We start from the raw sequence: 25,240 nt of genomic DNA, 5'->3' as shown, positions 1-25,240 counted from the left end.
GTCTGTTCGCCCCGGGGACGCTACCTCTTCCACGCTATGCGCCAAAAGAAGGCGCTTTCGTGGATGGATACTTTATCCCCAAGAATACTATCGTGGAGTGTAACTCTTACAGCATGCACCGTTTGGATGAGAGCACATTCCCGAACACAAACGAGTTCATTCCCGAGAGATGGCTGGATGCCGAAAGCCACACTGATCGACAACGGCTATTCTTCGCCTTCGGGCTTGGTCCACGGACCTGCATAGGCCGACAGTAAGTTTGACTATTTCAGATGCTTCAGGTCTCAGGTGAAGATGAGCGAGAATTATACAGATTGCTAACATGATGTACATTTTGTAGTCTTGCTGTGGCCGAGATGAGAGCTTGCTTGAACGCGGTGTATTCCAAGTATCGTACCATACCCGCCCCGGATATGCGTTCAAGCATGGAGATGGATGACCAGGTCCTAACATCTCGTCCACGAGATCTGTGCTGCAAGATTCAATTTGTGCCTTGGGGACCCGAAGCATGATGTATTGAAGTATCTTCATCATATAATGCAGACATGAGGTGTCTATGGATATGCACTCCTACAGCTCACTCATTTGCCTCACAGTCGAGCTCATGTATGAATGAATATTGTACCCAAGAAAATTTGCAGGTATCAGTGGTGGGATTCCAGCATTGCTAAGTTCCGTGTAAACTTGATCTCTCATAGGACTTGGTACAATTATTCGCATTATTATTTGACGACGCTCAGCTTTTATCTATCGTCATGTCTCATTAATCATTAAACCCGCCCAAGCAAGATATCCGAACCCATCCTGAGTGAACCCATATACTCAGCCAGCATTCCAGTACATGTCAATCTCCTTGATCCTGAAGACCGCGTCTTGGGACGGCGGCCCCGCACTCCAGTACTTGTCGCCGTCGGCCCAGTTGTTGAACACCCAAGTGCCAGCCACGGATGGAACGTTCTTCGTCGAAGTCCAGACCAATTTGCCATCAATGTAGAACATGGTCTTACCAGGCACCCAATCCAAGCGGTACTCGTGCTCAGTAGTCGTCGGATTGGCTGGCAATGCGACAGGATTTGTCGTCTTCAGGCCACTACCATCCACTGCTTGGTTTGAAAGCCATAGATAACGCGTGCCGGATTTGGAGTTGGTAGTTCTCGCTGCATCGGTGTTGCTGTTCGATTGGCCATTTGATAGGAACTCAATGTCCGTCTCTTGAGTATCAGACTGGTAGAAGAACATTCCTGGGCCATTATTAGCATGCGGCTTGGTATACTGGGAGGATTCAATCTTACCGTTGCAGACTCCAGCCGGCTCAGAGAGAATAGCAACTGTCCGAACAGACGCGTACTTGATTTTTGACGTGGTCGTAACCTCGGCCGATCGAAATGACTTGTTCTTTACCCAAAGTTGAAGGTATCCCCCGCCAACAATCACGTTCGCGGGTGAAAAGAAGTATGTGTCAACTGGGTAATTGCTCATTTTCAGTCCCGCAGGAAGAGAGGTGGCCTTGCTGAAATCATAGTATGAGTTCTTCTGGAAACCGTATTTGCCGTCGACCATCCACATTCCTTTCGTGTAGACGCCTCGCGCGGACCGTTGCGCGGTGGCCAGGCCTGAGACAAGCAAGGCGACAAAAATCGATAATGATGGATGCATGATGTGGTTGGAGCCTTGTGTGGATGGAGAGTGTACCTCTTCCATCAATACCCAACGTCGACCCCGTCATATATACCGTTTGACGCCCTCAGGACATGTTCTTGGAAGCGGCCGATGATCGTCTTAGACAATTTTCTTGGTCCACGGCGTGGCGCGCTCCCGTGCGGGCCAGACGCTCTTAGGGTCCCGCGGCAGTGGCCGATGGCTATAGCTTCACGGCTAAGACATTCACAATACGCCAGACGAAATCGAGACAGGTCCGGAGATTTTGTCTGCCCGGCCGTTTTCGGGGTGTGCTTAGCCCCAAAGCGGCATTCCAACGACGCTTTCACCACAAACGGCCAGGAAAGCTCCTTTCATCCAGCAGCCGGGAGCTTGGCCAGGCTGGTGATTTTCAGGGTAGACGACTGGGCATGGGTGGCTCAGCATGCTTGCGGCTCACGGCATTTCCAGTCCGACCAAGCGAGCTACAAATTTTCGCTTTCACCGGGGGCCATACAAGATGAGCACTCAACACCGTCGATCCAGAGACCAGCCTAGTCCAAGCTTCGTCATCCGGCCGCAAGAAGACCTAGATTGCGTCAATTCATATGTGTGCCAAGAGCGTAACATAAAGGAAGAAATCAGGGTCCAAGAAGACCCTACATCTAGATTCATCACACTGTCGATCCGGCTTCGTCTCTTCAACGGTAGATGTCATGTCGCAATTTGATATTTTCAAGAATGTGACTGCGCCTCTTTTGTTAAACGGCACGTCATGGTGTCCCAAGCCTCGGCTACTGCACAAGTGATGTGACGATGCAGGACCTGGAAATTTGCATCATGTAACATTAATGGGTACCCCGGCAAACCCGCCCATGAAGTCTGGGTGGATAAGCCACATGCTAAGTGAGCCGCAATACACACCTCCTTGGTCTTTTGTGGTGTCTGGCCTCGGTCTCGGTTGGCCACGATGCGGGTCGTACAAGTCGCATGCTGGGCAAGCAATCCACAACTCATTCGAGTTATCCACTATCCTCGATAGTCTAGTGGTGAGGATATCGGCTTGTCATTAACACGATTCGCCGGGGACCGGGGTTCAATTCCCCGTCGAGGAGATTTTCTTTTGCTTTTGTGTCTTTCAGAGTAGAGCACCTCTTTGACGGTTGTTTGTAACCGTCTTTATTACCCATTCTACACCAATGGTTAATTCCCACGGCTTTACACGCCGCACAGCTTCTGATGTGCAGCATTTTATCTGTATAATGATGGCCTGTAGTTGCAGTTACTGCTTGGATTGCGCTGGCCGTACTTTTTTTTCATCATGATTGGCTTGCGACGCAGACAAAGCGCTGGACTGTCGTTTCGGAGTCGCGTTTTCGGCGTCCTCAAATGTGCTCATTTGATCCGCAACGAAGACAGGACAGCGAACGGCAGGATGACTGCGATAAGTCAACAGAATCCGTGTTCCGGGTGCATCAACATTCCAACAAGTGCCATGGCCCCGCCACCACCGGAGCGGAGAGGAGTGACGGGGGCACGGGCCCAGATTCGGGTGGGATTCCGTAGCCGAGCGGACCCGGCGTCCGGGGTTAGTACCGAGGAAAACGAAGAATGACTTGCAACAACGAAGAAAGGTAACGAACAGACTTTTGGCTCAGCACCGCAGGTCTTAGTATAATTCTCCAAGTCTATTTGGAATACAACGGAAGAACACACTTTCTCTAGGGTGTACAAGTCGCAGATTACCCTAGATTTCGTTGTCTTTTCGGCCAATCCCATGTAACCATTTTTAATGGTTTTCTCAACCCTCCAAGGCTTCTGCAATACTTAGGACATACTTTGACAAGCTCAAGGAAAGTTGAAAAATCTTGGCAGCCTGCTGCAACTTTTGAAGAAGCTGGAATGGGACACCCTTAAAATCTGAGGCTTGAACGGGCTAGCCGAGAGAGCCAGGAGCGAGCAGAGTGCGCTAGGTCTCCGCTTAGCACCGGAGACTATCTATCAGCCACCGCTTTATCGTACCTCCGTTCAGACCATGAAACTCGTCTGGATCGTGGGAAGAAGGCAGTGTGATCCTGCAGGTAAGCTGATGTGATGTCTGAGGACATTTGAACAGCCTCACTTAGTCCACCAATCCGCCTGACCCAACCCATTACTGATTATTTTTCACGAGACATCACCACGACGCGTTTATATAAAAGCGTCTACTTACCCGCATAACCTGAACAGACTTTTGAATCGGCATCAGTCTTAATATACACTCGGCTTTCTCTCCTATACTTTCCTTATTCTCTACCTATCTCGTCGCTCTACGCTAGCCCACAAACCCTATTGCAACCCACGGTACCTCCACAAAAATGAAGTTCTTCGCCGCAGTCGCTATTATTCCCACCATTGTCTCTGCGCTGGTCATTCGTGCGGCTCCAGCCCCGGCTCCAGGAAACAACTGGGATGTCTACGCCCAGAACACAGCTCAGCTTAAGTCTCGCGGCCTTTGCCGCGCCTATGTCGGCAGGGACAAACCCGCCAAGGCGGTCTGGGGTGCCAACATGTGTACCGATGTGTGTGCACCGGCGAAGCAACTGGCCAAGGATCAGAAGGTGTTCAGCGTCACTTGCTTCGGCTCCGGACCTGCGAAGGGCGACTTCCCTGACCCGGAGGGCTACCGTTACAATCTTGGACAGTGCAAATGCAATGACCCGGTCATTAACCGGATAACCGAAAAGATCGTCGTGGAAGGCCTCCCCGCCCTCGGGTTGGTCACCTGCTCTGTTTTCAAAATTGCAGTGACGGAGACTTTTGATCTTCTTACGGGTGTTGCCCGCGGCGCGCTTGGAACTGGCACGCAGACCTTGGCCAAGGTGGCGAAAGCACTCATCAAGGCTGGAAAGGGATCGTCGGACTGGGAGGCTTACGTCAAAGAGCACCTTGCGGCTGGGGATGCGTGCGATTTCAGCGCTGCTAAGCTATTCAACGACTTCAGCAAGCTCACGGACTATAACATTGCCAACGTCATGTAGATGGGACACCGGTGGTTCGCGACAGGCAAACCTCGACCTAATTGCGGAAAATACGTTCCACAGTCTACGGCACATGTCACTCGAGAAGCGAAGCAGAAAATCGTGTTTTACTACTTATTGTTGTTTCATTGGTCTTTTGGTTTCAGTCAGCAGTTTTTAGGTGGGAACTTTTGGTAGCAACCGAACGAGACTTGTTTAGAGATTCCTGCATTGGGTTTTATCGCCAGCACACCTACCTAGATAGTACGTTTACCTTACAAATACAAATAAAGATGATCTATATTGATACACAAGAAAACAAACTCGCCATCTGAAGTGTCTGGATACTGTTGTGGTTGGCGAAGTGACAAGCAATCCAAACGGCTTACCTGTTATAGAGTCAAGACCAAGTCTAACTGTTACATACTAGCTCTTAAGACAGTGACCTCCCTGTAAGACGCATCGCCGCCTTCGGTGAACATCGACCCGGTGTGGTTATTGTACGTCAAGTCGGCGAAAGCCTCAACAATCCCAGCAACCACCTCCGCCGCTCTCCCAAACTCTAAAGTTCCCAACTCGGCCTGCAACAGCGCCTTGGCTGTCTCCGGCAGAGTGATGTTCAGAGAAGCAATGAGAGTCGGGAAGTCGGTGAAGCTTGCGTGAACGGTCCCGGAGACGCTCAAGTCGGCCTTCTTGCCGCGTAGAGCGCTGTAGAACTGGTCCCAGGTGGGGTCTTCGGCGGCGTGCCCCGGTCTTCCCACAAGCGCGAATGGCCGATCGAGTCCTTCTTCGAGGGCGGGGCTCAGTAACTTGCCGTCGAGGTCAACACCTCCCAGAATGCGAGGGTTCTTCAACATCGCTGCGGCTGCGGTGGCACCGCCGAGGGAGTGACCGAACATGATGGTGCGGTCGAGGTCGATGCCTGCCTCGTGATTCTTGGACAGATGGGAGAGAACGAAGGATGTGTCTTGAGCCCGGACCTGTTTCATTGTAAGTAGTCATTCTACTGAATTCGCGATTTTGGATGTATTACCTTGGTGAGAAATTCCAGCTGTGTTGTATTATCGGTGTCCAGGTTGACTGCCGTGTAGACGGTGCCGTCGGGGAACTCGACATATGACGGGTCGTAAGGATGATCGATGGTAACAACCGCGAAGCCGCGACTTGCAACTTCCCGTGCCATGGCGCCGTACAGCAACCGCGGATTGCCCCAGCCAGGCGAGAACAGCACCAGAGGGAACTTGGAGCGGGTTCGTCGACAAGCCCGACTCTTTGTCTTGCAAAACTCCATCTCAAAGGAGGAAAACGTGCCGTTGGGAAGATCCACAGCAGTCCCAAGCTGATCGTAAGCCTGGGCGACCAGCTGCGTCATGTATGGCACCCTTTCCCGGCCATAACACGGGGTCTTGGCCTCGTCGACGGGAAGGAAGGTCGAGATCATGACTTGGCGGGCGTGTGAGTTGTTGCTGGGCGCGTATGGGTCCATCCGGGAGTGGTCGGTGAGGCCCTGGACAGACATGGAGACGGCATAGGGCCCGGTAGGCGGCGCCACGAGGACGGCCTGTGCAGATGAGGCCAGGAGCCAAAGGATGTAATTGTTGAACATGGCTGTGAAGCTTGAGATTCAAAAAATGATTTTTGCTGGGCTTTTGGCGATGTTTGAGACGAGTTCGAGTTGTTGATGAACTTTCGAATTTGAATCACGAATTCGAATCATCTTATACACGATACTTGCCAACTCGCGATGCCTTACGGTTGTCATTTCGCACGATTGCTTCCCATATTGGGCAAGCGGGATGGAGTTTGATGGGCTGAGAGACCCCAGCTAGCGACTGACAAGCGGTTCACCGTTCATCTCTTCAATCTCTATTTCAGCTGAGGGTACCTCTGTTATGTGATTGGTGAATAATGCCCATTTCCGCCCTGTTTGTCGTTAGCGCCGCCCGATTGCTTCCATTTTGGGCTTGGTGTATCGACACAGCCCTCCACTTCTAGACGCATGTCTCTGTCGCTCCCAATGACTACTTCATGCCAGGCACTCTTCAACGTGGCTTACTTCCCAGACGAACGGCTTGTTGCCATCTCCAGAGCAGGAGAGCATTGATACGAAAATTTCACTTGACAGAGATTTGCCTAAAAAGGTGCTGGTCTCGCGGTTGATGTCTCTAGGTCCATTCGATCGGCGGACCAGGAGGTCTCGCTGCGTTGCGTGCGCCACAAGTCACTCCAAGGTAGGCGGCCTATGCATCGCCAACACGCTACCTGCGCAGCTATTCATCATTTGCTGACTTGCCCCAGTGTTCTGGCTTGATTCCTTGTGCAAGATGTCAGAAACGCGGACTGGAATGCTTTTTTCCAGCGTCGCCGCCTGAAGCCAAGGGTGCAGTTATCAAGCTAGAGAGAGGGAAGATCCACACGCCTAAGGACTTTCGACCTCCAATAGTAATGCGCCCTCAAAAGCCTTTGTCCGATGTCACGGCCGGTTATCTGTTCTACTTCGACATGTTTGTACGAGCAAATAGTTTCACCGGACGAGAGCCATCTTTCATTTCTGACATCCAACGGTTGACAAAATCCTCTGCCGATGTGGTCCCACACGCGAGTCGCTCGCTGTTCGATGCCATGCTCGCTCTCGGCGCCATGCAAGCCCACTCTCTGGGCGCTATGGCACATAACAACAACCTAGGATTCGCCTTGCGGTCGTATCAGCAGTCTCTTTTTGAACTGCGCAGTGCCGTCTCCAACTTTTCTCCGACGCGGAGAGACTCCATAGCCTGGTCTACCTTCTTTCTTGGCCTATTCGAGGTGAGTGAGATTGGGGTATTGTCAACCTTGGTCCGGGCCGAGTGCTGACCGTATCTATAGCTGCTGCAAGACGCCTCGGGACAAAAGTGGCTTCAACACATGGTCTTTGGCACGGCACAAGCCCTTGTTGCCAGCGGTCCTGCGGCATGTAAGTCGGGCACGATGAGGACGTTCTTCATCCAGGCGTGCACGTTCGAAGCATGCAGGTCAATCATTTTCAATCAGCCCAGTTTCCTAGCAGATCCGGAATGGATTGACCTGACAGATTGCCTCTCGACCAATTTGGATGAGATTCTCAAGTTGGTAGTACTAAGTTCTAATTTGCGTGTTCGGTAAGTTTCACCAGACTTTAGCATAACAGGTAAGAGACTGATACATGAATGTGAAGGACGGCCGAATTTACAGGCAAGGCCTTCCCAGCTCAGGCAACGTTGAACGTCCATCTGAGCGAGGGCCTGGAGTTGGCGACTGAGGGTTTCAGCCTGCGAGAAACACTTGATTCTTGGATATTTACCACGTTGTTTCTTCCGGAATCAACAGAGGAGAGGCTGCTGTCAACCGCATATCACTCAGCCACCAGCATCTATCTGTCAGGGAATTACGATTATGACCTGGCACACTGGCAGGACCTGGGCGTTGCGGTGCCGATATTGAGTGCAAGTCGGATTGAAGAGCACTTTGACGCCATCGTTGCGACAGTCAAAAAGGCTTTGAAAGGGTCTAGTCTGTCGCCATTGCTGTTCTTGTTTCCGCTGAGGGTTGCCGGGGCACGTGCGAAGCAGCGTCAGCAGCGAGAGGCTGTTATTAGCCTGTTGCAAGTGATTCGACGCGACTTCATTGTAGCAGATGCGATGCTGGAAGAGCTGAAGGAATTGTGGACTCGGACTATTGGCTAAGGGTAGTGCCATGTGTTGGGGCGACGAGGACTGGAATGCCGAACTTTAATGTATTTCCGGTCAAATATCATGTTGTGTTACTTGTTACTTGCATCCCAACTGGAACGTGACTTTGTGTTTCTCAGGCTGGGAAGAGAGGGCTCCCAGGATTGAAGAAAATGAGACTAGGTGACAACGGCCGATTTGAAGACAGGTTGTTCAGAGCTCTCACAGGAAATAGGAGAATCTTTGGTGGCAGAGTCTGTCACAAATATCGAGTGGTCTTTGGTATGGTGGAATGCGTACTTCCTGTACAGTAGTACACGTACACGTATGAGGTGAGAGCGATTTCTCATGTCAAGCAACGCGTAATGTTTAACTCGACGTTGGTTTAATCTCTGTAGTCAGCGATTCCAGCTCAGATAAGTACAAAGAAGCATAGCACGCACGAAAACCTGACCGGAGAAATACACAAATAGGGGTCAGGGGCTCTGTTCCAGTTGTAATTCGGGTCTTGTCAAGCGAGAAAGGCGAGCCTGTTTGGGCGCTGATAGGTGAATGCTACATAGAGGGATTGATGGAAGGAGAATAATACATGGAGGTCGTGAGAGAGCATAATCAAGAAATTAGCTTGGCATAGGAAGCGGACTATCTTATCTCTTTCCAGCTTTCGTCTTCTTTGCTTGGCTTTTTATGCTAGTTTCCTACGGCAGACTTCCTTTTACTAGCACATCCCATTGACTCTTAATCACATACAAGGGCTAGAATGGGCTGGGCTTCACACATAGGAAACAGTTTTTCCCCACAAGTCAATTAAAGATGGCAGAAAACTTACCAGGATTATTATACTTTCCTCTTTGATAACCGCAGGTATTTGAAGCTCGATGGCGGTGACGATGAGCTTCTCAGACTGCCGTCCGCATCAACCGACATGTGAAGGCCGCGAAACGAGTCCGGTGGGGACCCAGCTACAGGGGGCCGTGATCCAGCGCAACAACGACCGTAATGTCGTCATCCCTCCTCTATCTTCGTGTCGGTCAAAATGCATTTCGCTCCGTCGCGTTAAACAACAAGAAGCGAGTCCGCCAAAATGCATCGCCGCCCGAGAATAAGGCAGGACGTCGGAACACCCGGCCACGTCCACCTCCAAAAACTCCCGGCCTCGACAACCGACAATCTGCAACACAAAGTCTCGAACGGCTCCGAGTCGGAACCCACGGCTGGGTCGTCCCCCCCACCCCCACCCCCGGTTAGCGCACGCCCCGCTGGCCATCACGGCATTTGGCCCCGGGAAAACAAAAAGGAGGGAAGGGGCGCTGGAGGAGGGGCGAAGGATGCGAGGGGGAGCTTTTCTTTCGCGACCGCACGGTGTGCCCGTACATTTCCGAGGGAAGCCGGCGGGGCAACAGTTCAGTTACCGACCTGTGGTTTCAAGGTAGGTTTTGCGTTTGCTTTTTTTGGGTTCTGTCGTCTGATGAAATGTGCAATTGGAATCCCAAAGATTGCGCATCGTTTGACTCAGTCTTCGTAAATCATTGCATACACCGTAGAGACTCGCCATTCGGGCTGGTGCTCTCCGACAGTCTCCGTCGCGACACAGGTAACACCATCCAAAGGCCCCCCCACCATCCCTTCTCCAGGGAATACCCGCGCCCGCGAGCCGAGGATGTTGGTGTCGTCAGTCCGGAAATCCCGCCTAGCTGCACACGCACAGGTGTCACTGTCACATTGCAATCAATCACACTTTCAAACGCTCCGTTGAACAGAATTTTGGGATCTATTTTTGTGTGGGCTGCGCCGACGCCATTTGGTCGTCGCGCATGAGGGGGGGAATATACAACAACAACTGTGTCTTCAATCAAACAATGCCTCCTCCGATGCTCGGAGCAAGATGCCCAAAATATGCCAAAAAAGAAAAAAAGTAAAAACGTGGAAAAATATCATTCTAAGCACCGGCCGTAGATGAATGCATCGCATCGCCCCATATCCCTTTTCTTGGTGGGATATGTCCATTACTTAAAACTTGTTCTGGTTCGCGTTCTGCTTGAACATGGTCGCGTCGGGCTTGTACTTCTTGGACACCAGGCGGACGTCGTACTCGACATCCAGCACCGCACCGTTGGGCTCGTCCTTGACGGGGACGAAGTCGAGCAGCAGGTCGGGCTTGACGGCGCTGACGGTGTCGGTCTCGAGGTAGGGGTCGTCGCGCGGGTACAGCTGGGCCGTGACACCAATATAATCGTCGTGGGTGACCATCATGTGGATGTGGGCGGGGCGGTAGGGGTGGCGGCCCATGATCTTGAGCAGGTCGGCCGAGGGGCCGGTGGTGTCGATGGCGTACTCGGTGGGCTTGAGGCAGTAGAACCAGAAGCGGCCGTCGGCGTCGGTGCGGAACTTGCCGCGCAGGTTGTGGCGGGTCTGGTTCTCCGGGTCGAAGACGTCGTACTTGCCGTTGGTGGAGGCCTGCCACATGTCGAAGACGGCGTTGGGGATGCCCTTGCCCGTCTCGGCGTCGTAGATGCGGCCGTGGAACTTTGTGAGCTGGGCCTTGTTGTCGTTGGGCATGTTCTGCACGACGGAGGCGCCGAGGTCGCGGAAGGGGGTCTCGGGGGACCAGAAGGGGCCGAGGATGGTGGAGGAGGTGGGCTGCGCGCCGGACTCTGTGACGACGTGGTTGTTGATCTCGTCGACGAGGCTGTTCAGGAGTCATTAGACTTGATTTTCATTAATGGAGGAGTGACGAAAAGACTTACGACTCAATACCCAGAATGTCCATGACTCTCCAGGCCTCGTTGCGGTTCTTCTTGTAGGCCTGGCCGATGGAGTTGATGTAGTTGACGCCGAGCACCCACTCGTCCTGCTTCAGCTCGACCTCCCTGCAGAAGTCGTGCATGTGCCTGATGAGGGAGGTGAGGATTTCCCTGTGGCGGGGCAGGGTCTCGGGGGCCATGAGGTCGATGACATGTTGTGTGAAGTTGGGGTCGAACTTGCTGTTGTTGTCGTTCTGGTTGCTGGTCTTGACGCCGTTGGTGCCGTTGGCTCCGTTGGTGTGGCCGTTGGTGTGGGCTCCGTTGACGCCGTTTGTTGCCATTGTGACGGTTATTGTGTGTGTGTGTGTATGAGAGATGGGGGGGAGAGAGGGTTGTGAGGAGGGGGATATCAAGAATGAGAGTTTTACAGATTGCTTCGCGATTACGGTAAAGGGCGAAGGACAGGTAGCGCGGGGCTTTGGTTGTAGAGGATGATGATGTCTAGGGAAGAGAGAAGAGGCACGATGGACAATGTCACAAAGGGGGACCCTGAAGTTAAGTATGAATCTCAGGGACGTGGGAGCAGTAGGGATGAAAGAATGGACCAGGACCCGAGGGCACGAGTCGTCGTATGATGGGCGGCAAGAGAAATCGGCAAATTGACCAAAGGCGCAATCACGATTGGGGAGGGGACCTTGGGGCTGGGCACCCATCCGTAGGGGCAGGCAGGTACCCAAGACCGGACCTGGGGGACCTGGGGTAAAACTTTAGCTCGTGGAATGGCTTTTCGCCTCCGCCGCCGCCTTTCTTTGCGCAGCTGTGTGTGAGTGAAAGAAAGACAACTTTTGGGCAAAACATATTACCGGAGTGCGCTGCCGTGGAAAAGTAATGTTCCCAGCGTGGCACAGTCCAAGTGCGGGGTATCCGTCAGGTACGTACTTTGTAGTGTAGATGCGGGGGAGGGTGGTCCACTGTAACTCACTGGAAAGCAGCAGATGCGCGGCGCTGAGTGGTTGGATTGTTGAAGGGATGGCCTGTGCGGCGGCGCGTGGTGCAGGTATTATATTTTGGAGATGCGCCATTGGGCGCCGCCCGTGGGGAAGGGGCTGCCTCCGTGCTCGGGGGTCGGTAACGGATCACGGCTTGAGGCTGCTTGCTGTCTGCTGTCTGCTGCGGTCTGCTGCTGCTGCTCGCGTCTTCGCGTGTTACCTCACCCAAGGACGTGGGTCTCGCTTACTCATCACCAACATTATCACTCTCGAGAACACCCAGCAGAGTTTCGGGACGGATTCCTGGCACTTGCACATCGGATGTTTTCATTCTTCAAGCCCCCGTCCATCGTGCCACCCGTGGATCCATGGGGAAGATTGATATCCAAAAAGTTGGGGGAGCGGAGGCGAGGGGGGGGAGTTACATGCTTCCGGCAAGACCCAACGGCTTGGTGCACACCACACCACTGGTTCGACGACACGGTTGGGAGGATTGGAATCGTACGTCATGTTGGTCGCGCGCTGGCATCCATGGCACGAGGTGCAGCCAGCCTATTGCGCCGTGTCTATCGCATTTCGCCGTTCGTCTATTGGCTTGAGCTGACTCTCCGGTGTTGGTGTTGGAAGTGTGGCTGAAGGTGGCTTGGTAGGGCAGTCACAGCCGAGTTCTCATCTTCTAAGCCAATAAAGCGACTTGTCTGTCGAAGGAAGTCATATTCATAATGGTTGGCTGAGAATTAGTCTCTGAATTGCTCTCAACTCTACCCCACGACACCTTCATCAATACTTCACAGTCGCCGTGTTCGCCTCCGGCATCGGCTGGAACTCATTCACCCACTTGTTCCTCGGCTTGCTCAACGTACTCTTCCCACGGCGCAGGAAATTTCCATCACCCATCTTCCCCAGCAGTCCCCCATTGTCCCTGTCCCAAACCACCTTGCCCCTCAAGATGGTATACCGCGGCCAGTTCTCGAACTTCATCCCCTCAAACGGCGAGTAATCAATATCGTGGTGCAGCATCTCGTTCTCCAGGTCGAACGCCTCCATCTTCGCCACCTCCCCTCCCCCAGCCGTGGCAGCCACCTGCTCAGCCGTCGGGTACCAAATCACAAAGTCCGCATCATACCCCGCCGCAATCGCCCCCTTCCTATCCCCCAACCCATAAAGCTTCGCCGGGTTCGTCGCCGTCACCTCCACGAACTTCTGCGGCGTCACCCTCCCCGCCAGCACGCCCCCCTGAAACAGCACCGGCAGCCGCGTCTCCAGCCCCGGCAGCCCGTTCGGCACCTTATCATACCTCATCCCCCCATCCGCCGCCAGCCCCGCCTTCTTCCCGCTCGGGTGGTCGTACTTGCTCGGCGCGTGGTCCGAGCTGAAGGTCGTGAACGTCCCGTTGACGATGCCCGTCCACATCGCCTCCAGGTCCATCGCGTCCTCGCGCAGCGGCGGGCTGCAGATGTGCTTCGCCCCCGAGAAGGCGTCGTGCGCCGGGTGGTTCGGCCGCAGCGCGTCCGCCGTGAGGTACAGGTAGTGCGGGCACGTCTCCGCGTGGATGGGCAGCAGCCGCGTCTGCGCGGCGCGCACGTGGCCCGCCGCCGTCTTGGACGACATGTGCACGATCAGTATCGGCACGTCGGACAGCTCCGCGAGCGAGATAACGCGGTACACGGCCTCGTCCTCGGCGATGTTGGGCCGGCTGATGGCGTGGTAGTACGGCGCCGTGAGCGCCTGCTCAGCCAGCCGCGCCGTGATCCAGGAGATCATGTCGCTGTTCTCGGCGTGCACCATGGTCGTCATGCCAAGTGCGCGCGTGGCCATCATCACGTCGAGGATCTCGCCGTCGCGCAGTTTGAGGGGCTCGTACGTCATATAGAGCTTGACGGAGGAGATGCCCTCGCGCACGTAGTGGGGCAGCTCATCGCGCAGGATGGTTGGGGTTGGGTTGGTGAGGATCAGGTGGAATCCGTAGTCGCAGTAGGACTTGCCCGTGGCGCGGCCGTGGTAGTCCTCCACGACGGGGTGGATGGACTCTTGGGTGCGGGACTGCGTAGCGAAGGCGATGACGGTGGTGGTGCCGCCTGCGATGGCGGAGCGTGTGCCGGTTTCGAAGTTGTCTCCTGTGGGTGAGTTGTCCTAGGTTTATGATGATGAGCGAGAGGCATGAAAGTTGCGGGTGTTTTTGAGACTTACCTGGTCGAGATGGACGTGGGAGTCCACGCCGCCGGGCATGACGAACGCATGCTGGGCATCAATGGTGGTCTTGGCCGAGAAGATGGACTTCAAGTCCTGACCCACTGCGAGGATCTTGCCGTCGCGGACGACGATGTCTTGACGGGCGTGTACATCGGAAGCCGTGACCTGGTGTCTTGTGAGTCTTTGTCTTGGTGTTGAGTGATTGTGATGTGGACACTTACAACCGTGGCATTCTCAATGATGAGATCAACCTCCATGATAAAATGTTGTTATGTTTGGCTCTTAGGCACTCACTGCAAGGGTCTTGAGGTGAGGATTCTGTGAGACTCCGAGCTTTCTTCGCCCAGAAACCAATGTGACCTTGCTTGTCAAAATTGACTGGGAATGGCTTCACTCTCAATGACAAAAAGTCTCACAGTAATCAATGATTCATGGTGTCCGGCGAGCAGCAAGATAACAAGCACCTCGGCCGCGCTGCGACGATAGGCGAACCTAAGATAAAGATAGGCTCGACAGACCGATACGCGGTTGGCGGACGGCCGGCCTATCAACCTTATCGGGCGGACAGGGGTGCGAGGGAGCTCTCCACGGAGACAAATCGGACGACGCATCGCCGTGTAAATGCACGTGAGGGGTAAATGTGGTTGCAATTAGCAATAGCCGTCTGCAAAGACAAGCCTCTGTATCGTGGTATTCAACAGGATAATAAGAGTGGCGATTGAGCCGTTTGCTGAGCAGGACCAGCGCCCTTTACACGAGAGTTGCAGCAGCCACTCACAGACAGCAACACATACATTCGCAATGGCATCACCAAGGACACTGCGCGTGGCTGCAGCCCAGATGGGCGCCACGCACTACGGCGACGAGCGCAGCAAGACGCTCGACCGCATGATCAAGCTCCTCGAAGCCGCCGCCGCCAAGGGCGCGCAGGTCGTGCTATTCCCCGAAGCCGCCTTCACTACGTTCTTCCCGCGGCACCTCATCAACGACCCCGTCGAGCTGGACGCCTTCTTCGAAAAGGGCGACGTCTCAACGCAGCCGCAGACAAAACCGCTCTTCAACAAGGCGCACCAGCTCGGCGTCGACATCTCTGTCGGCTTCGCCGAGAAGGCCGACGACGGGCAGACGTTCAACTCGTGCATTTACTACCACGCCAAGAGCGGCTCCATCCTCTCAAAGTACAGGAAGATTCACCTCCCCGGCGACTTCGAGCCGTTTGCGGACCCGGAGGCGACGAACCAGCTCGAGAAGCGCTACTTCAAGCCGGGTGACCTGGGCTTCAACGCCTTCCGCGTCCCGGACCTCGTCGCCTCGCCGCCGGAGCGCGGGGACCCCATCTTCGGCATGATGATCTGCAACGACCGGCGCTGGGCCGAGAGCTGGCGCACGCTGGGCCTGCAGGGCGTCGAGGTCGTGCTGTGCGGGTACAACACGGCCGGCTTCGCGCCGCACCTGTGGGGGTCGAGCGCCGACATGGACCCGGAGGTGGCGCGCGAGAAGGCCGTGTTCCACCACAAGCTGGTGATGCAGGCGCACAGCTACACAAACGCGTGCTTCAGCGTGAGCGCCGCGCGGTGCGGCATGGATGATGGGAAGTACGACCTCATCGGCGGCAGCTGCATCACCGGGCCCGAGGGCGAGATCATCGCGGAGGCGTCCACGACGGAGGACGAGGTGGTGTATGCGGAGATCAACCTTGACGAGTGCCGCCCGGGCAAGGAGCGCACGTTCGATTTCGCAAGGCACCGGCGGGTGGAGCATTACAGCCGGATCACGGAGCAGACTGGCGTCGTGGAGCCACCGAAGCTTGGTGCCCAGGCGGTGAACGGGGTCACCAACGGGGCTACGGTCAAGGACAAGAAGATCCGCATCCTGCTCGTCAACCCGAACAGCACAAGGGCGATGACGGACGCCTGCGTCGCCATGGTCGAGAGCCAGCTTCCCCCCGACGTGGCCGTCACCGGCTTCACCGCGCCGCGGCCGTCGCCCTCGGCGATCGAGGGCATGTTCGACAATGTAATGTCCGCCGCGGCCGCCGCCCGCGCAGTGCTGCCCCTCGCAGCGACGCACGACGCCGTGCTGGTCGCGTGCTACTCCGACCACGCCCTCATCCGCATGCTGCGCGAGGAGCTCCCGCGGCAGCCCGTCATCGGGATCATGGAGGCGTCGCTCTTCGCCGCGCGCACGCTCGGCGGCCGCTTCGGGCTCGTCGCCGTGAGTGAGCGGTCCAAGGTGTTGCACGAGGACAGCATCCACCAATACGGCTTCTCAACCTCGTGCGCGGGCGTCCTATCCTGCAAGCTTGGGGTGCTGGACCTGCACGAGAAGAGCCAGGACGAGGTGATGGGCATCATGGCGAACGTCGGCAAGAGGCTGGTGGAGGAGAACGGGGCCGACGTGTTGTTGCTGGGGTGCGCTGGTATGACGCCTCTCAAGGGCGCGGTGGAGGAGGCTGTTGGCGATGAAGTGCAAGTCGTTGATGGCGTGTTGGCTGGTGTGCATCACCTGGTGGGTATGGTGAGAATGGGCGGCGCGACGGCGAAGAGAGGTGTGTACAAGAGCTCGGCCGCGGGTCGCAAAGCCCGTGGTCAGGATTGGATTTAAGCGTCTGTGGTTGGAAATGACAATAAAGATGCCCAAATGGCAACAGCATTGGGATAGTGATCACCAATGCCCCAATGCCCCAAAAACCCGCTTCTCAAATTCGGGATGTGACCGCAAACTCGGTACACATATAACAGCTCGTCCTGTGTGGTTGCGTCAATGATCGATTCCCAGGTACGTATTCCTGAGACTTTATACGTACTCATGATCCTAGGTCTGCAGCAAGATCCATGGACGTGAGCGAGTCCATGTCATCCGCAAACCAACTCGTGAAGTTGTGTGCGAAGTTATCCACAGCATAGAGGTCTTCCAGATCAGTAGTTGTCTCTGGTAGCATGTAGTCCGAGCACAAAGCTTCACCATCGAGCCTCATATGCCCCGCTGAGCCTCCTTCCGGAGCGCCAAGAGATGCAGCAAAGGCCTTCGGGGTCATTAGAAAACACTTTTTGAACTGCCGGTGAAGGTGCGCGCTGGTGATACCCAGTTTCCGGGCCATGCTCTCCACGGTCCACTGGACATTGTCGGCTTCCGCGGCCACAATCATGGCATGTGCGCGGTGTGCAATCCTGCGGCCGCTATTGTCCCTGCTCCAGCTATCATTGCACGGCTCGCACCGCTTGCATGGCCGGTACCCGGATTGCGAGGCATGCTGCAGGTCGTTGAAGAAGATGACGTTGCCCCGTCGAGCGACGCGACCAGGGCAGGTCGGCCGGCAAAAGATCTGGGTCGACTTGACGCCGTAGAAGAAGGATGAGTTAGCGGAGAGGTCGCGGCGAGAGACTAGAAGCCACCGAGCAGAGTCGCTGATCTCGTTGGCTTGGGAGGCCATCGACAGGGGCGGTTGATGACGATGGTTGCAAGTCACGAGGGAAAAGGGTGAGGAAGGTTTGGCATCTCGGTGGGTCACGTGTCTGAATCCGGTCTCGGCTTCAAACCGGGGCACTTGATTGGACAGTTCGAGGTTACTCTTTCGAGCGGATGACATGATTGGTCAGTTTGAGATCACAGCTCCTTCACTTTTTGAAGGGTGTAAGTCACCTCAGGTACAAAATGCGTGCCTCTTTCTTTTCAAGATGGTCATACTTGACTCTGCTGTAAACATCGTGAAAAAAACTTTCATCTGCCAAATCCACTAATTATTCCAACTTTTCCACACCGGTCAACATTTGACAAGACCATGGACAATCCTGCTGCTGCAAATGCGTTCGGCACTCTTGGGGCAGTGCTCTGGTCGCTTCAGGTAAGAATCAACTTTCTTCCCGTGGCTTCTCATTTTTTCATTTGGGGACATCTCTCCTGACGATTATTCAAGCTCTTGCCTCAAATCTGGAAAAACTGGAGGCGGCACGACAGCCAGTCCTTATCGTCGACGTTTTTCCTTTCATGGGCTATCGCCGGAGTGCCTCTTGGCGTGTACAACATCGCCGACGACTTCAATATTGCCCTCCAGATACAGCCCAACATTTTGATCTTTCTCAGTCTCTGGACTTGGTCTCAATGCAAATACTATGGCGACAACTGGGGCATCAAGAAAATTGTCCCATTTGTCACCGGCCTCGCCATCGCTCTGGCCGGCGCTGAGTATGGACTCGTATACGCACTCCGCCTGGCCCGCGAGCGCGGGCACATTTGGCCATCAATGCTCATGGCTATTGTAGCAGCGATTTTGTTGGCTGGTGGTGTGCTCAGACATTATGTCCAGATGTTGAGGACTCGATCGGACGCTGGAGTGTCTCTGAAGTTTGCGACTCTCGATTTGAGTGGAGATGTGGCGTCGCTTTTGTCGGTGATCTTCCAGAAGACACTAAAAATTTATGGCCTCGTTATTTATGGATCTGAGTTGGCTATTTGGATTGGGCTGATAGGCCTGGCTCTCTATTACCGGCATGTCGGCCAAGGCGAACCCAGCAAAACAACCGGGGCTGATCCAGTGGTGGAAGACATCGGCAACACTCAGACTACAGACCGCAACAAAGCGCATCAGACTGTGTAGAGCTGTACCGAGGCAACATTAGAGATTCCTGGCTTGGTTAGGATACCCAGCAATCATCTGCCAAGTCCCAGCATCCCGCCCTCTTCGTCACAATTGAGGTCTCTGAGCGCCTAGTCAGCCGGGTTGCGAGAAACATCCAATGTATTGATCAAATCGTCACACGTAAAATAGCACAATAACTTGACTAACCCTTCTTTTCGAGTGCAATTGAATAATAATCAAGATCTGGACAACCGAAAAGCGATCATTTCTCAGGTAGTCATTCAACTTACTACGGGGGTCGGTTCGCCGGCGGCCAATCGGCAAACGGCCCGTTATCAGCCAACGGAGCTCTTGGATCCAGCTTCCCCGGCCGCGCGGGGAACTCAAGCGACACGATAGCTACGCGCATGAACCGGTTCACCTAGACGTGCCGTAACTTTCTTCAACAAGCACATCATGGAGACCGCCGCTCACACCCGTACAAGGTCGTTCGGTAACCGCAACCGCCACCCCTGCGACTTCTGCCGATACAAGCGCGCGGCCTGTCTGCTGCCCGGTCCCCCACCCTGCGAGCTCTGCCGGCGGCAGGGCAAAGAGTGCACGTTTGTCGAAGGGCCGAACAAGAGGCGGCGCGTTGCGGAGCGGATTCACAGTCCTTCCGACGATGGCCTGGAGAGTCCGACGTACCACACCCGGGCCCCGTCGGATACGGAGATGAGGTCTCAGTCTGGGGAGATGAGTTCGCCGTTGAATGAGATGCACTTCATCGCCGACGGGGCAGAATCAGCGAGTCTGGTGTCTCCGACCGGGTCCCAACGGGAGTGTCCAGATGTGTCATTGCCGGCTTCGCTCGACGCTAAACTCAACCACAATGCGCAAGTCATCGGCCTCAGCGGCGAATCGGACCCGTACTTACTTCAGCTCTATCAGTTTGACGAGAAGGATGAGTGCGAATTTCAACAATTGCGCATCCGGAACATGGGTATGGATGATGGGGTCCCTGTCCAGTTCATGCTGCAGAATAATTCGTTAGCGAGCAGAGCACAGCCAGGAGATTTTGGAGCCAGCGAATCAGATATCAGAAATGAGGTCCTCAACATGGTTTCTGAGGACGTTGGTAGGAGACTTCTAAACTTGTAAGTTTCTCTGAAGACTTTTTCTTCATTGTTCTCCTTCATTAACCAAAAACTGCAGGTTCTGGCGCTATGTGCAGCCATATTTCCCCATCCTCTCGGTGGAATACATCATGCATGATAACAACGGGGACCCATCAACGTTGCCTACATCCCTGGCAGCAGCCATCTACGGACATGCACTTCCCTTTTGTGTTTTCGACGACAAACTCTGCGTCGACGTATACACGCCCCCTTCGGCCGACCGTCTGTTCAAGCTTGCATGGATGGCTGCGCTCTCTCAGTTCCACACACCATCGCTTGCCACCGTGCAGACCATGCTTCTCCTTATACAACGACGCCCAACAAACAGACACGTGGCTGATACGCCGTTCAAATGGGTTATGCTCGCTGACACAGTAGCTCTTGCGCAATGCCTTGGTCTCAACCTGGACCCAAGTGAGTGGTCAATACCGCCGTGGGAGAAGCGCCTCCGTCGACGGCTGGCATGGGCGGTGTACGTGCAAGACCGGTGGTTAAGTCTGAACTTTGGTCGCAGTTCACACATCCAAGACTGCGACTGGGATGTTTCCTCTCTGGGGCCTGAGGACTTTGGAAGCCTCTCGGGGATTGAAGATGAACCTGCGATATCCAAGCACTTTCTACACCTGGCGTCGTTGACCGAGATTGTATCAAAGATTCAGCTGAACATGTTGTACGTCTGTTTCATCCCCCACAACCCGCATATAGTGAGTGCTGACTTTATAAGCTCCGTCAAAGCCACCAGGGCCTTATCGAAGTCACTGGAAGCAAGTTTCGAAGTTGCCAGGCCGCTGCGAATTGAGCTCGCTCAGTGGTCCCAGGACCATCCTGATGTAGGTGAACAGCCCTCGCCAGCTTTACCTCATCATGGGCTCGATGGCAATGGCAGTCTCCGGCTTGCATATATCACTGCAAAGGTTGCCGTTTTCAAGGCATTATTGCGACCAAAGAGTAACGAGGCCCCTGCAGAAGCCCGCGCTGCATTGCGGACGGGAGCGATGGCCGTTGCCAGGGAGATGTACGATTTCCTTGCCAAGCTGGGGCCTCATCATCTGGAAGCATTCTGGCATTCGTGTAAGCAGCTGACTTCTTCGTTGACAGTCAATGATTCTTACTGACCCGGGTAGACTCGCGTGTCAACTTCGCCATTGCCAGCAACTTCATCGTTCTTCTCTTCGCCCTATCGCCGACGTTGGCAGATGCTGAGGACGCTCTCACGCTTTTGACTCAATGGCGGAGTTTGTTGCGCATCAAATCGAGAAGCTGCGATCTTTTGAATCTGAGTTTGTTGCGATTAGACGCAACGTTTGTCGCAGGGCTGGGGAAGCTCATTGAACTGACTCCTGCGGCTGCTGAGGCAGTCCTGAACCGGAAGCTTTGAGGAAGGCGATAATGCGTGTGCGGACACCATCTCTCCGCCCAATTTTGGTAATACAATGTCATCTTCAAATAGCCTGTAAATCCGATATTCATTAGAAAACTGTCGCTTGAACTCAGCATGATGCCGTCTCAGACACTATACTGCTTGGCTTCTATGCTCTTCCCCGGCTCCACAGGTTCCTCCTTTGGAGACTGTCCCTCGATCGATAACTCGTCCACCATCTCATCAACCCTGAAAGGCCGAATCTTCCAGCACGCCCAATACGTGAAACCAGCGATAAGTGTGCTCACCAGCCAACTCAGGCTATACAAGTACGTCGCTCCTTTCGGAACCCCCTTGGCACCACAAGCAGCCGCCAGACCTGGCATGTTGGGCACAATGGCAAAGATGAAGGCAATGATAGCACGCGGGTTAACTCCGAAGGTGAAGAAGTGTGTTCCCCGTGGATCGTACAGAGATGAGACTCTCATCTGGCGACCGCGGCAGATCCAGAAGTCGGTGACGATAACTCCCGCAATGGCCCCCAAGAAGAGGGAGTAGCCACCAAGGAACGAAGAGAAAGATTTTGCGCTGAACTCAAAGTTAGAACGGTCCTGCTACTGGGGGATGTTACTGCTTACCTGTACTGGATATTCCACGGTACAGCACACACTCCAAGGATAGCGCATACATACGCTCCACGTCGGTTGTTCACGTATTTCGGGAACCAAAGCGACAAGTCGTTGCTGAATGACACACTGTTGGCGCTGATATTTGTGCCGATCACGGCAAATGCCCAGCAAAGTCCTGCGAAGAACTGCGCAGCGCGGTTGTTCCAGAGACGGGCAACCTCCAAGGGGTTCCAAGTGACCTCGCCGTAGATGACTTCAGAAGCACTGCTAACGGTAGCTCCCAAGACACCACACATGGTGACAAGCACGATGAGTCCGACTGCCTGGGTCCAGAAGACCTGGCGGGGTTCCTTGGCGTATCGTGTAAAATCGGGCATGTTCAATGCAAGGGTCGCCTTGGGGCCGATCGCGCTTGTGACACATTGGAAGAAGACCACGATGGCGGGCGTACCGTCTTTGATCACGGTCGGCTTTGAGAACGTCGGGCCGAAGCCCTTTGCTGTGGTGTTTTAGCAAGATGGAGTACACAGGAGCGAGGCTCATAGGAACTTACCAGCAACGAGAGCCCAAATGAACAGGGTCAATCCGAAGATCGGCATAATGATCGTCTTTGCCATGAACATGTACCTCAAGCTGCTTACATGAAGCCAAAGCAGCGGGAGCTGGACGATGATGAAAAGGAAGAAGCACAACAGCTCGGCGCTGGTTACGTGGGCGCTCGCCGGCAGGTGGTTGGGGAAGTTGTTGAAGGAGGGCCAGATTGCAGCGATCATGACTTGAAGGCACTGACCGCCCTGGAAAGATTGCGTTCCGAACCAGATACAAGCGACGACACCGCGGACGAATACAGCGGCGTGCGCACCTCGCAGACCGAATGATGCTCGAGTGAAGACCGGGAAGTTGATTCCAAAGACACAGCCAACATATCCGTCCAGCATGGCGGGGATGCATACCAAGACATGGCCGATGAACACCGCGAGAATAGCGAGGCCTGGGTTGAGGCCCTTCGTGACCGATGTCGATGACACTGTTTCCGACGGGCGCTGTTAGTGACAGACCAGAGGAAGAGCCGGCGTAGAATGGCGTTTGACGTACCTTGGTACATGGAAATCGAGAAGGCTTCAGCAATCCAGAAACCCAACAAGCTAGGCCAGCCCCAAGTGCGCTCCGGCGAACCCATCGGGATCGGGTCCATGTCCTTGTTGGACAGCCGGCCGCCCTCCGTGCCGAGTTCGGCGCTCTCGGAGCGGAGCTCCAAACGCTGCCGTATCCCCATGATGTGACGTTGATCCTGCTCAATTGAAATTGCTAAGAGAAAGTCAAATTGGGGCAGGAGCAGAAGCGACGTGTCTAAGCGTGCGGAGACTCGGGGCAGTTATTCGATTCTTTTTTTTTTTTCTGCTCGTTACATTCCGGAGTTCTTTGTTCATTTCTACAGAGCTGCTTATCGAAACTGGTCTCGGCTATCGCCCGTGGCAGCTTCGTGTTCCCCGGTCATGTCATACCATGACATGGAGATAGGCGTGATAAGTGCCGGGGCGCTATCAGCATGCCTGAAAGTTATCGCCTCAGCCATTGGCCTATCTTGGTGTTCCTTGCTGCAGCCCAGCAAACGTTGATAGCCCGGGCGTCATCTTATCGATCTGGTGGTTTCCGCGGTGGTGCTGCATGCGGGGATTCCGCGGGGGATCACGAAACATGTGCTTTACTCAGCAGAAAGTCAAATGTGAAGCTTCATCATGACCTCGATGTTCCTAAGGAAGCTCCTCTCGTCTGCGTGAGGACGACAGGTTTAGCATCAATTCACACCAATCCAACATGGCGCCAATCGCAACGTCCGACCTGAAGACATCGATGCCGATCCTGGCTGACCCGACCGTGTTTCCCGCCCCTGATTCAGATGAGAGACTGCGGCAACTTTGGTACATGCATGGAGATCCGCACAGCACCAAGTATGTATCAATCGAATCATCTCGACTTCACGCAATGAAGGCTGACATGACTGGACCAGGTTCTCAAATCCAAATCTGACGAGTATCGCCAAGTTGGTCGAGCACAACGCCGCCACCCAGCCCTCTCAGCCAGCCTTCATCTACCCTGTCAAAGACACTTTCAGTGTACTTGACTGGTCTCAGGCCCACCAGCTCTGTCGCCAAGCAGCGGCGTATTATTCACGACGCTTCCGTAAAGAGCTGGAAGCCTCCAACGAGACGCACCAGCAGCCCACGATAGCGCTTCTAGGAACCGGAAATTCAATTGAGTATCTGATCACACAAATCGCATTGAATTATCTGCACGTACGATCTTTGCTTCTCAGCAACAAGAATGCGCCGGATACCAGAGACTATTTGCTGCGAGTCTGCGATGCGGTGGCAGTCATCACCGACAAGGCGAATGAGGCGTCGCTCTTCGGCGACTTAAGTTGCACAACGCCAGTCGTTGAATTGATCACCCTTGCTGAGTTGCAGCAAGGCGCTGGAGCGATCTCAGAAGACTTTGTGGTGTTTGAGACGAGCGACGAGTGGAACTTGCAATCGATGATCATCCATTCGTCGGGTTCTACTGGCGTGCCAAAGCCAATTATCCACACAAACAGAAGTCTATGCCAGATCGCGAGAATATACCGCCGCCTCCCGGAATACTTCATCGAGAACTGGTATCTCTGCTTTCCACTGCGAGTCCTTCATTTTGCCCGATTTGCCACGGAACTTCTAACACAGTCCTTAGATTTCATGTCGCTGGTTTGTCGACCGTTCTGTCAGGTATTCCTTACGGACTTCCAACGACCATGCCGCCTGAAAAATGGCCACCGGCTCCAAGTTCTATCCTAACAGCGTGGAGAACTCTCGAATCCCTGGGCTATCCCGTGGACTGCACCCATTGCGCACCCTCGGTCATCGATGATCTGTACGAGTACATCAACCTCACCACCAAAGACTTTACACCACTTGTAAAGCTCAAGGTCTTGCAACCGGGTGGCGCTCCGCTGTCGCCCAGCATGGTTGCGAAATTACAAGCGCTAGGAGTCAATGTGAAGACCACCTACGGAACAACAGAAATCGGACCACCAATGCGCACCATCCCGCATACAAGAGAAAATCCAGACGTATATCGCTTCCGCAATCTCTACCCAGGCTCTCCTCTGGTGCGCATGGAACCTCTCGGCGACGGACTTTTCGAGTGTGTTGTTTACAAAGGCTTTCCGCTCGCGGCAGAGCTCTGGTTAGATGATGCGGCACCGAATCCGTACCGCACGGGCGACATGT

At 54.4% G+C, this 25,240-nt stretch overlaps 12 protein-coding genes across 12 annotated transcripts; 6 read left to right on the top strand and 6 right to left on the bottom strand.

The window, feature by feature from the left end:
- Window positions 1-822: 822 nt before the first annotated feature.
- On the bottom strand, window positions 823-1,656 carry CGCS363_v013560 (uncharacterized protein; the record flags this gene model as incomplete). The annotated part of the gene is made up of 2 exons (XM_036645409.1): window positions 823-1,241; window positions 1,293-1,656. The coding sequence occupies 2 exons, from the start codon at window positions 1,654-1,656 to the stop codon at window positions 823-825; spliced, it is 783 nt and encodes a 260-aa protein (XP_036489720.1).
- A 2,339-nt stretch (window positions 1,657-3,995) lies between these two features.
- Window positions 3,996-4,658, top strand: CGCS363_v013559 (uncharacterized protein; the record flags this gene model as incomplete). Its single annotated transcript, XM_036645408.1, has 1 exon — window positions 3,996-4,658. One exon carries the CDS (start codon window positions 3,996-3,998, stop codon window positions 4,656-4,658), a length of 663 nt encoding a protein of 220 aa, XP_036489141.1.
- A 398-nt stretch (window positions 4,659-5,056) lies between these two features.
- Window positions 5,057-6,243, bottom strand: CGCS363_v013558 (putative 1-alkyl-2-acetylglycerophosphocholine esterase; the record flags this gene model as incomplete). The annotated part of the gene is made up of 2 exons (XM_036645407.1): window positions 5,057-5,617; window positions 5,671-6,243. The coding sequence occupies 2 exons, from the start codon at window positions 6,241-6,243 to the stop codon at window positions 5,057-5,059; spliced, it is 1,134 nt and encodes a 377-aa protein (XP_036489140.1).
- An 839-nt stretch (window positions 6,244-7,082) lies between these two features.
- CGCS363_v013557 (uncharacterized protein) lies at window positions 7,083-8,338 on the top strand (the record flags this gene model as incomplete). The annotated part of the gene is made up of 3 exons (XM_036645406.1): window positions 7,083-7,442; window positions 7,503-7,774; window positions 7,831-8,338. The coding sequence occupies 3 exons, from the start codon at window positions 7,083-7,085 to the stop codon at window positions 8,336-8,338; spliced, it is 1,140 nt and encodes a 379-aa protein (XP_036489135.1).
- Window positions 8,339-10,333: 1,995 nt separating this feature from the next.
- Window positions 10,334-11,408, bottom strand: HQD2-0 (Catechol 1,2-dioxygenase; the record flags this gene model as incomplete). The annotated part of the gene is made up of 2 exons (XM_036645405.1): window positions 10,334-11,012; window positions 11,071-11,408. The coding sequence occupies 2 exons, from the start codon at window positions 11,406-11,408 to the stop codon at window positions 10,334-10,336; spliced, it is 1,017 nt and encodes a 338-aa protein (XP_036489134.1).
- A 1,428-nt stretch (window positions 11,409-12,836) lies between these two features.
- PYD2-0 (Dihydropyrimidinase) lies at window positions 12,837-14,506 on the bottom strand (the record flags this gene model as incomplete). Its single annotated transcript, XM_036645404.1, has 3 exons — window positions 12,837-14,189; window positions 14,247-14,414; window positions 14,471-14,506. 3 exons carry the CDS (start codon window positions 14,504-14,506, stop codon window positions 12,837-12,839), a joined length of 1,557 nt encoding a protein of 518 aa, XP_036489133.1.
- Window positions 14,507-15,050: 544 nt separating this feature from the next.
- On the top strand, window positions 15,051-16,853 carry DCAS (N-carbamoyl-D-amino acid hydrolase; the record flags this gene model as incomplete). The annotated part of the gene is made up of 1 exon (XM_036645403.1): window positions 15,051-16,853. One exon carries the CDS (start codon window positions 15,051-15,053, stop codon window positions 16,851-16,853), a length of 1,803 nt encoding a protein of 600 aa, XP_036489132.1.
- Window positions 16,854-17,055: 202 nt separating this feature from the next.
- Window positions 17,056-17,682, bottom strand: ada (Bifunctional transcriptional activator/DNA repair enzyme Ada; the record flags this gene model as incomplete). The annotated part of the gene is made up of 1 exon (XM_036645402.1): window positions 17,056-17,682. The coding sequence occupies one exon, from the start codon at window positions 17,680-17,682 to the stop codon at window positions 17,056-17,058; it is 627 nt and encodes a 208-aa protein (XP_036489139.1).
- A 348-nt stretch (window positions 17,683-18,030) lies between these two features.
- CGCS363_v013552 (Uncharacterized protein) lies at window positions 18,031-18,846 on the top strand (the record flags this gene model as incomplete). Its single annotated transcript, XM_036645401.1, has 2 exons — window positions 18,031-18,093; window positions 18,166-18,846. 2 exons carry the CDS (start codon window positions 18,031-18,033, stop codon window positions 18,844-18,846), a joined length of 744 nt encoding a protein of 247 aa, XP_036489138.1.
- Window positions 18,847-19,284: 438 nt separating this feature from the next.
- Window positions 19,285-21,363, top strand: CGCS363_v013551 (Transcriptional activator protein DAL81; the record flags this gene model as incomplete). Its single annotated transcript, XM_036645400.1, has 4 exons — window positions 19,285-19,964; window positions 20,023-20,655; window positions 20,710-21,056; window positions 21,110-21,363. 4 exons carry the CDS (start codon window positions 19,285-19,287, stop codon window positions 21,361-21,363), a joined length of 1,914 nt encoding a protein of 637 aa, XP_036489137.1.
- A 128-nt stretch (window positions 21,364-21,491) lies between these two features.
- On the bottom strand, window positions 21,492-23,250 carry CGCS363_v013550 (putative permease; the record flags this gene model as incomplete). Its single annotated transcript, XM_036645399.1, has 4 exons — window positions 21,492-21,933; window positions 21,984-22,473; window positions 22,528-23,001; window positions 23,070-23,250. The coding sequence occupies 4 exons, from the start codon at window positions 23,248-23,250 to the stop codon at window positions 21,492-21,494; spliced, it is 1,587 nt and encodes a 528-aa protein (XP_036489136.1).
- A 542-nt stretch (window positions 23,251-23,792) lies between these two features.
- Window positions 23,793-24,701, top strand: nps10 (Adenylate-forming reductase Nps10; the record flags this gene model as incomplete). The annotated part of the gene is made up of 3 exons (XM_036645398.1): window positions 23,793-23,926; window positions 23,986-24,630; window positions 24,695-24,701. 3 exons carry the CDS (start codon window positions 23,793-23,795, stop codon window positions 24,699-24,701), a joined length of 786 nt encoding a protein of 261 aa, XP_036489681.1.
- Between the last annotated feature and the right edge of the window lie 539 nt (window positions 24,702-25,240).

The sequence above is a fragment of the Colletotrichum siamense genome (genome assembly GCF_013390195.1).
Source record: "Colletotrichum siamense strain Cg363 chromosome Unknown KSG_Cg363_contig09, whole genome shotgun sequence".
Classification (NCBI taxonomy): Eukaryota; Fungi; Ascomycota; class Sordariomycetes; order Glomerellales; family Glomerellaceae; genus Colletotrichum; species Colletotrichum siamense.
Note: the sequence above shows the minus strand (reverse complement) of the source record. Positions and strands in the feature narration are given on the sequence as shown.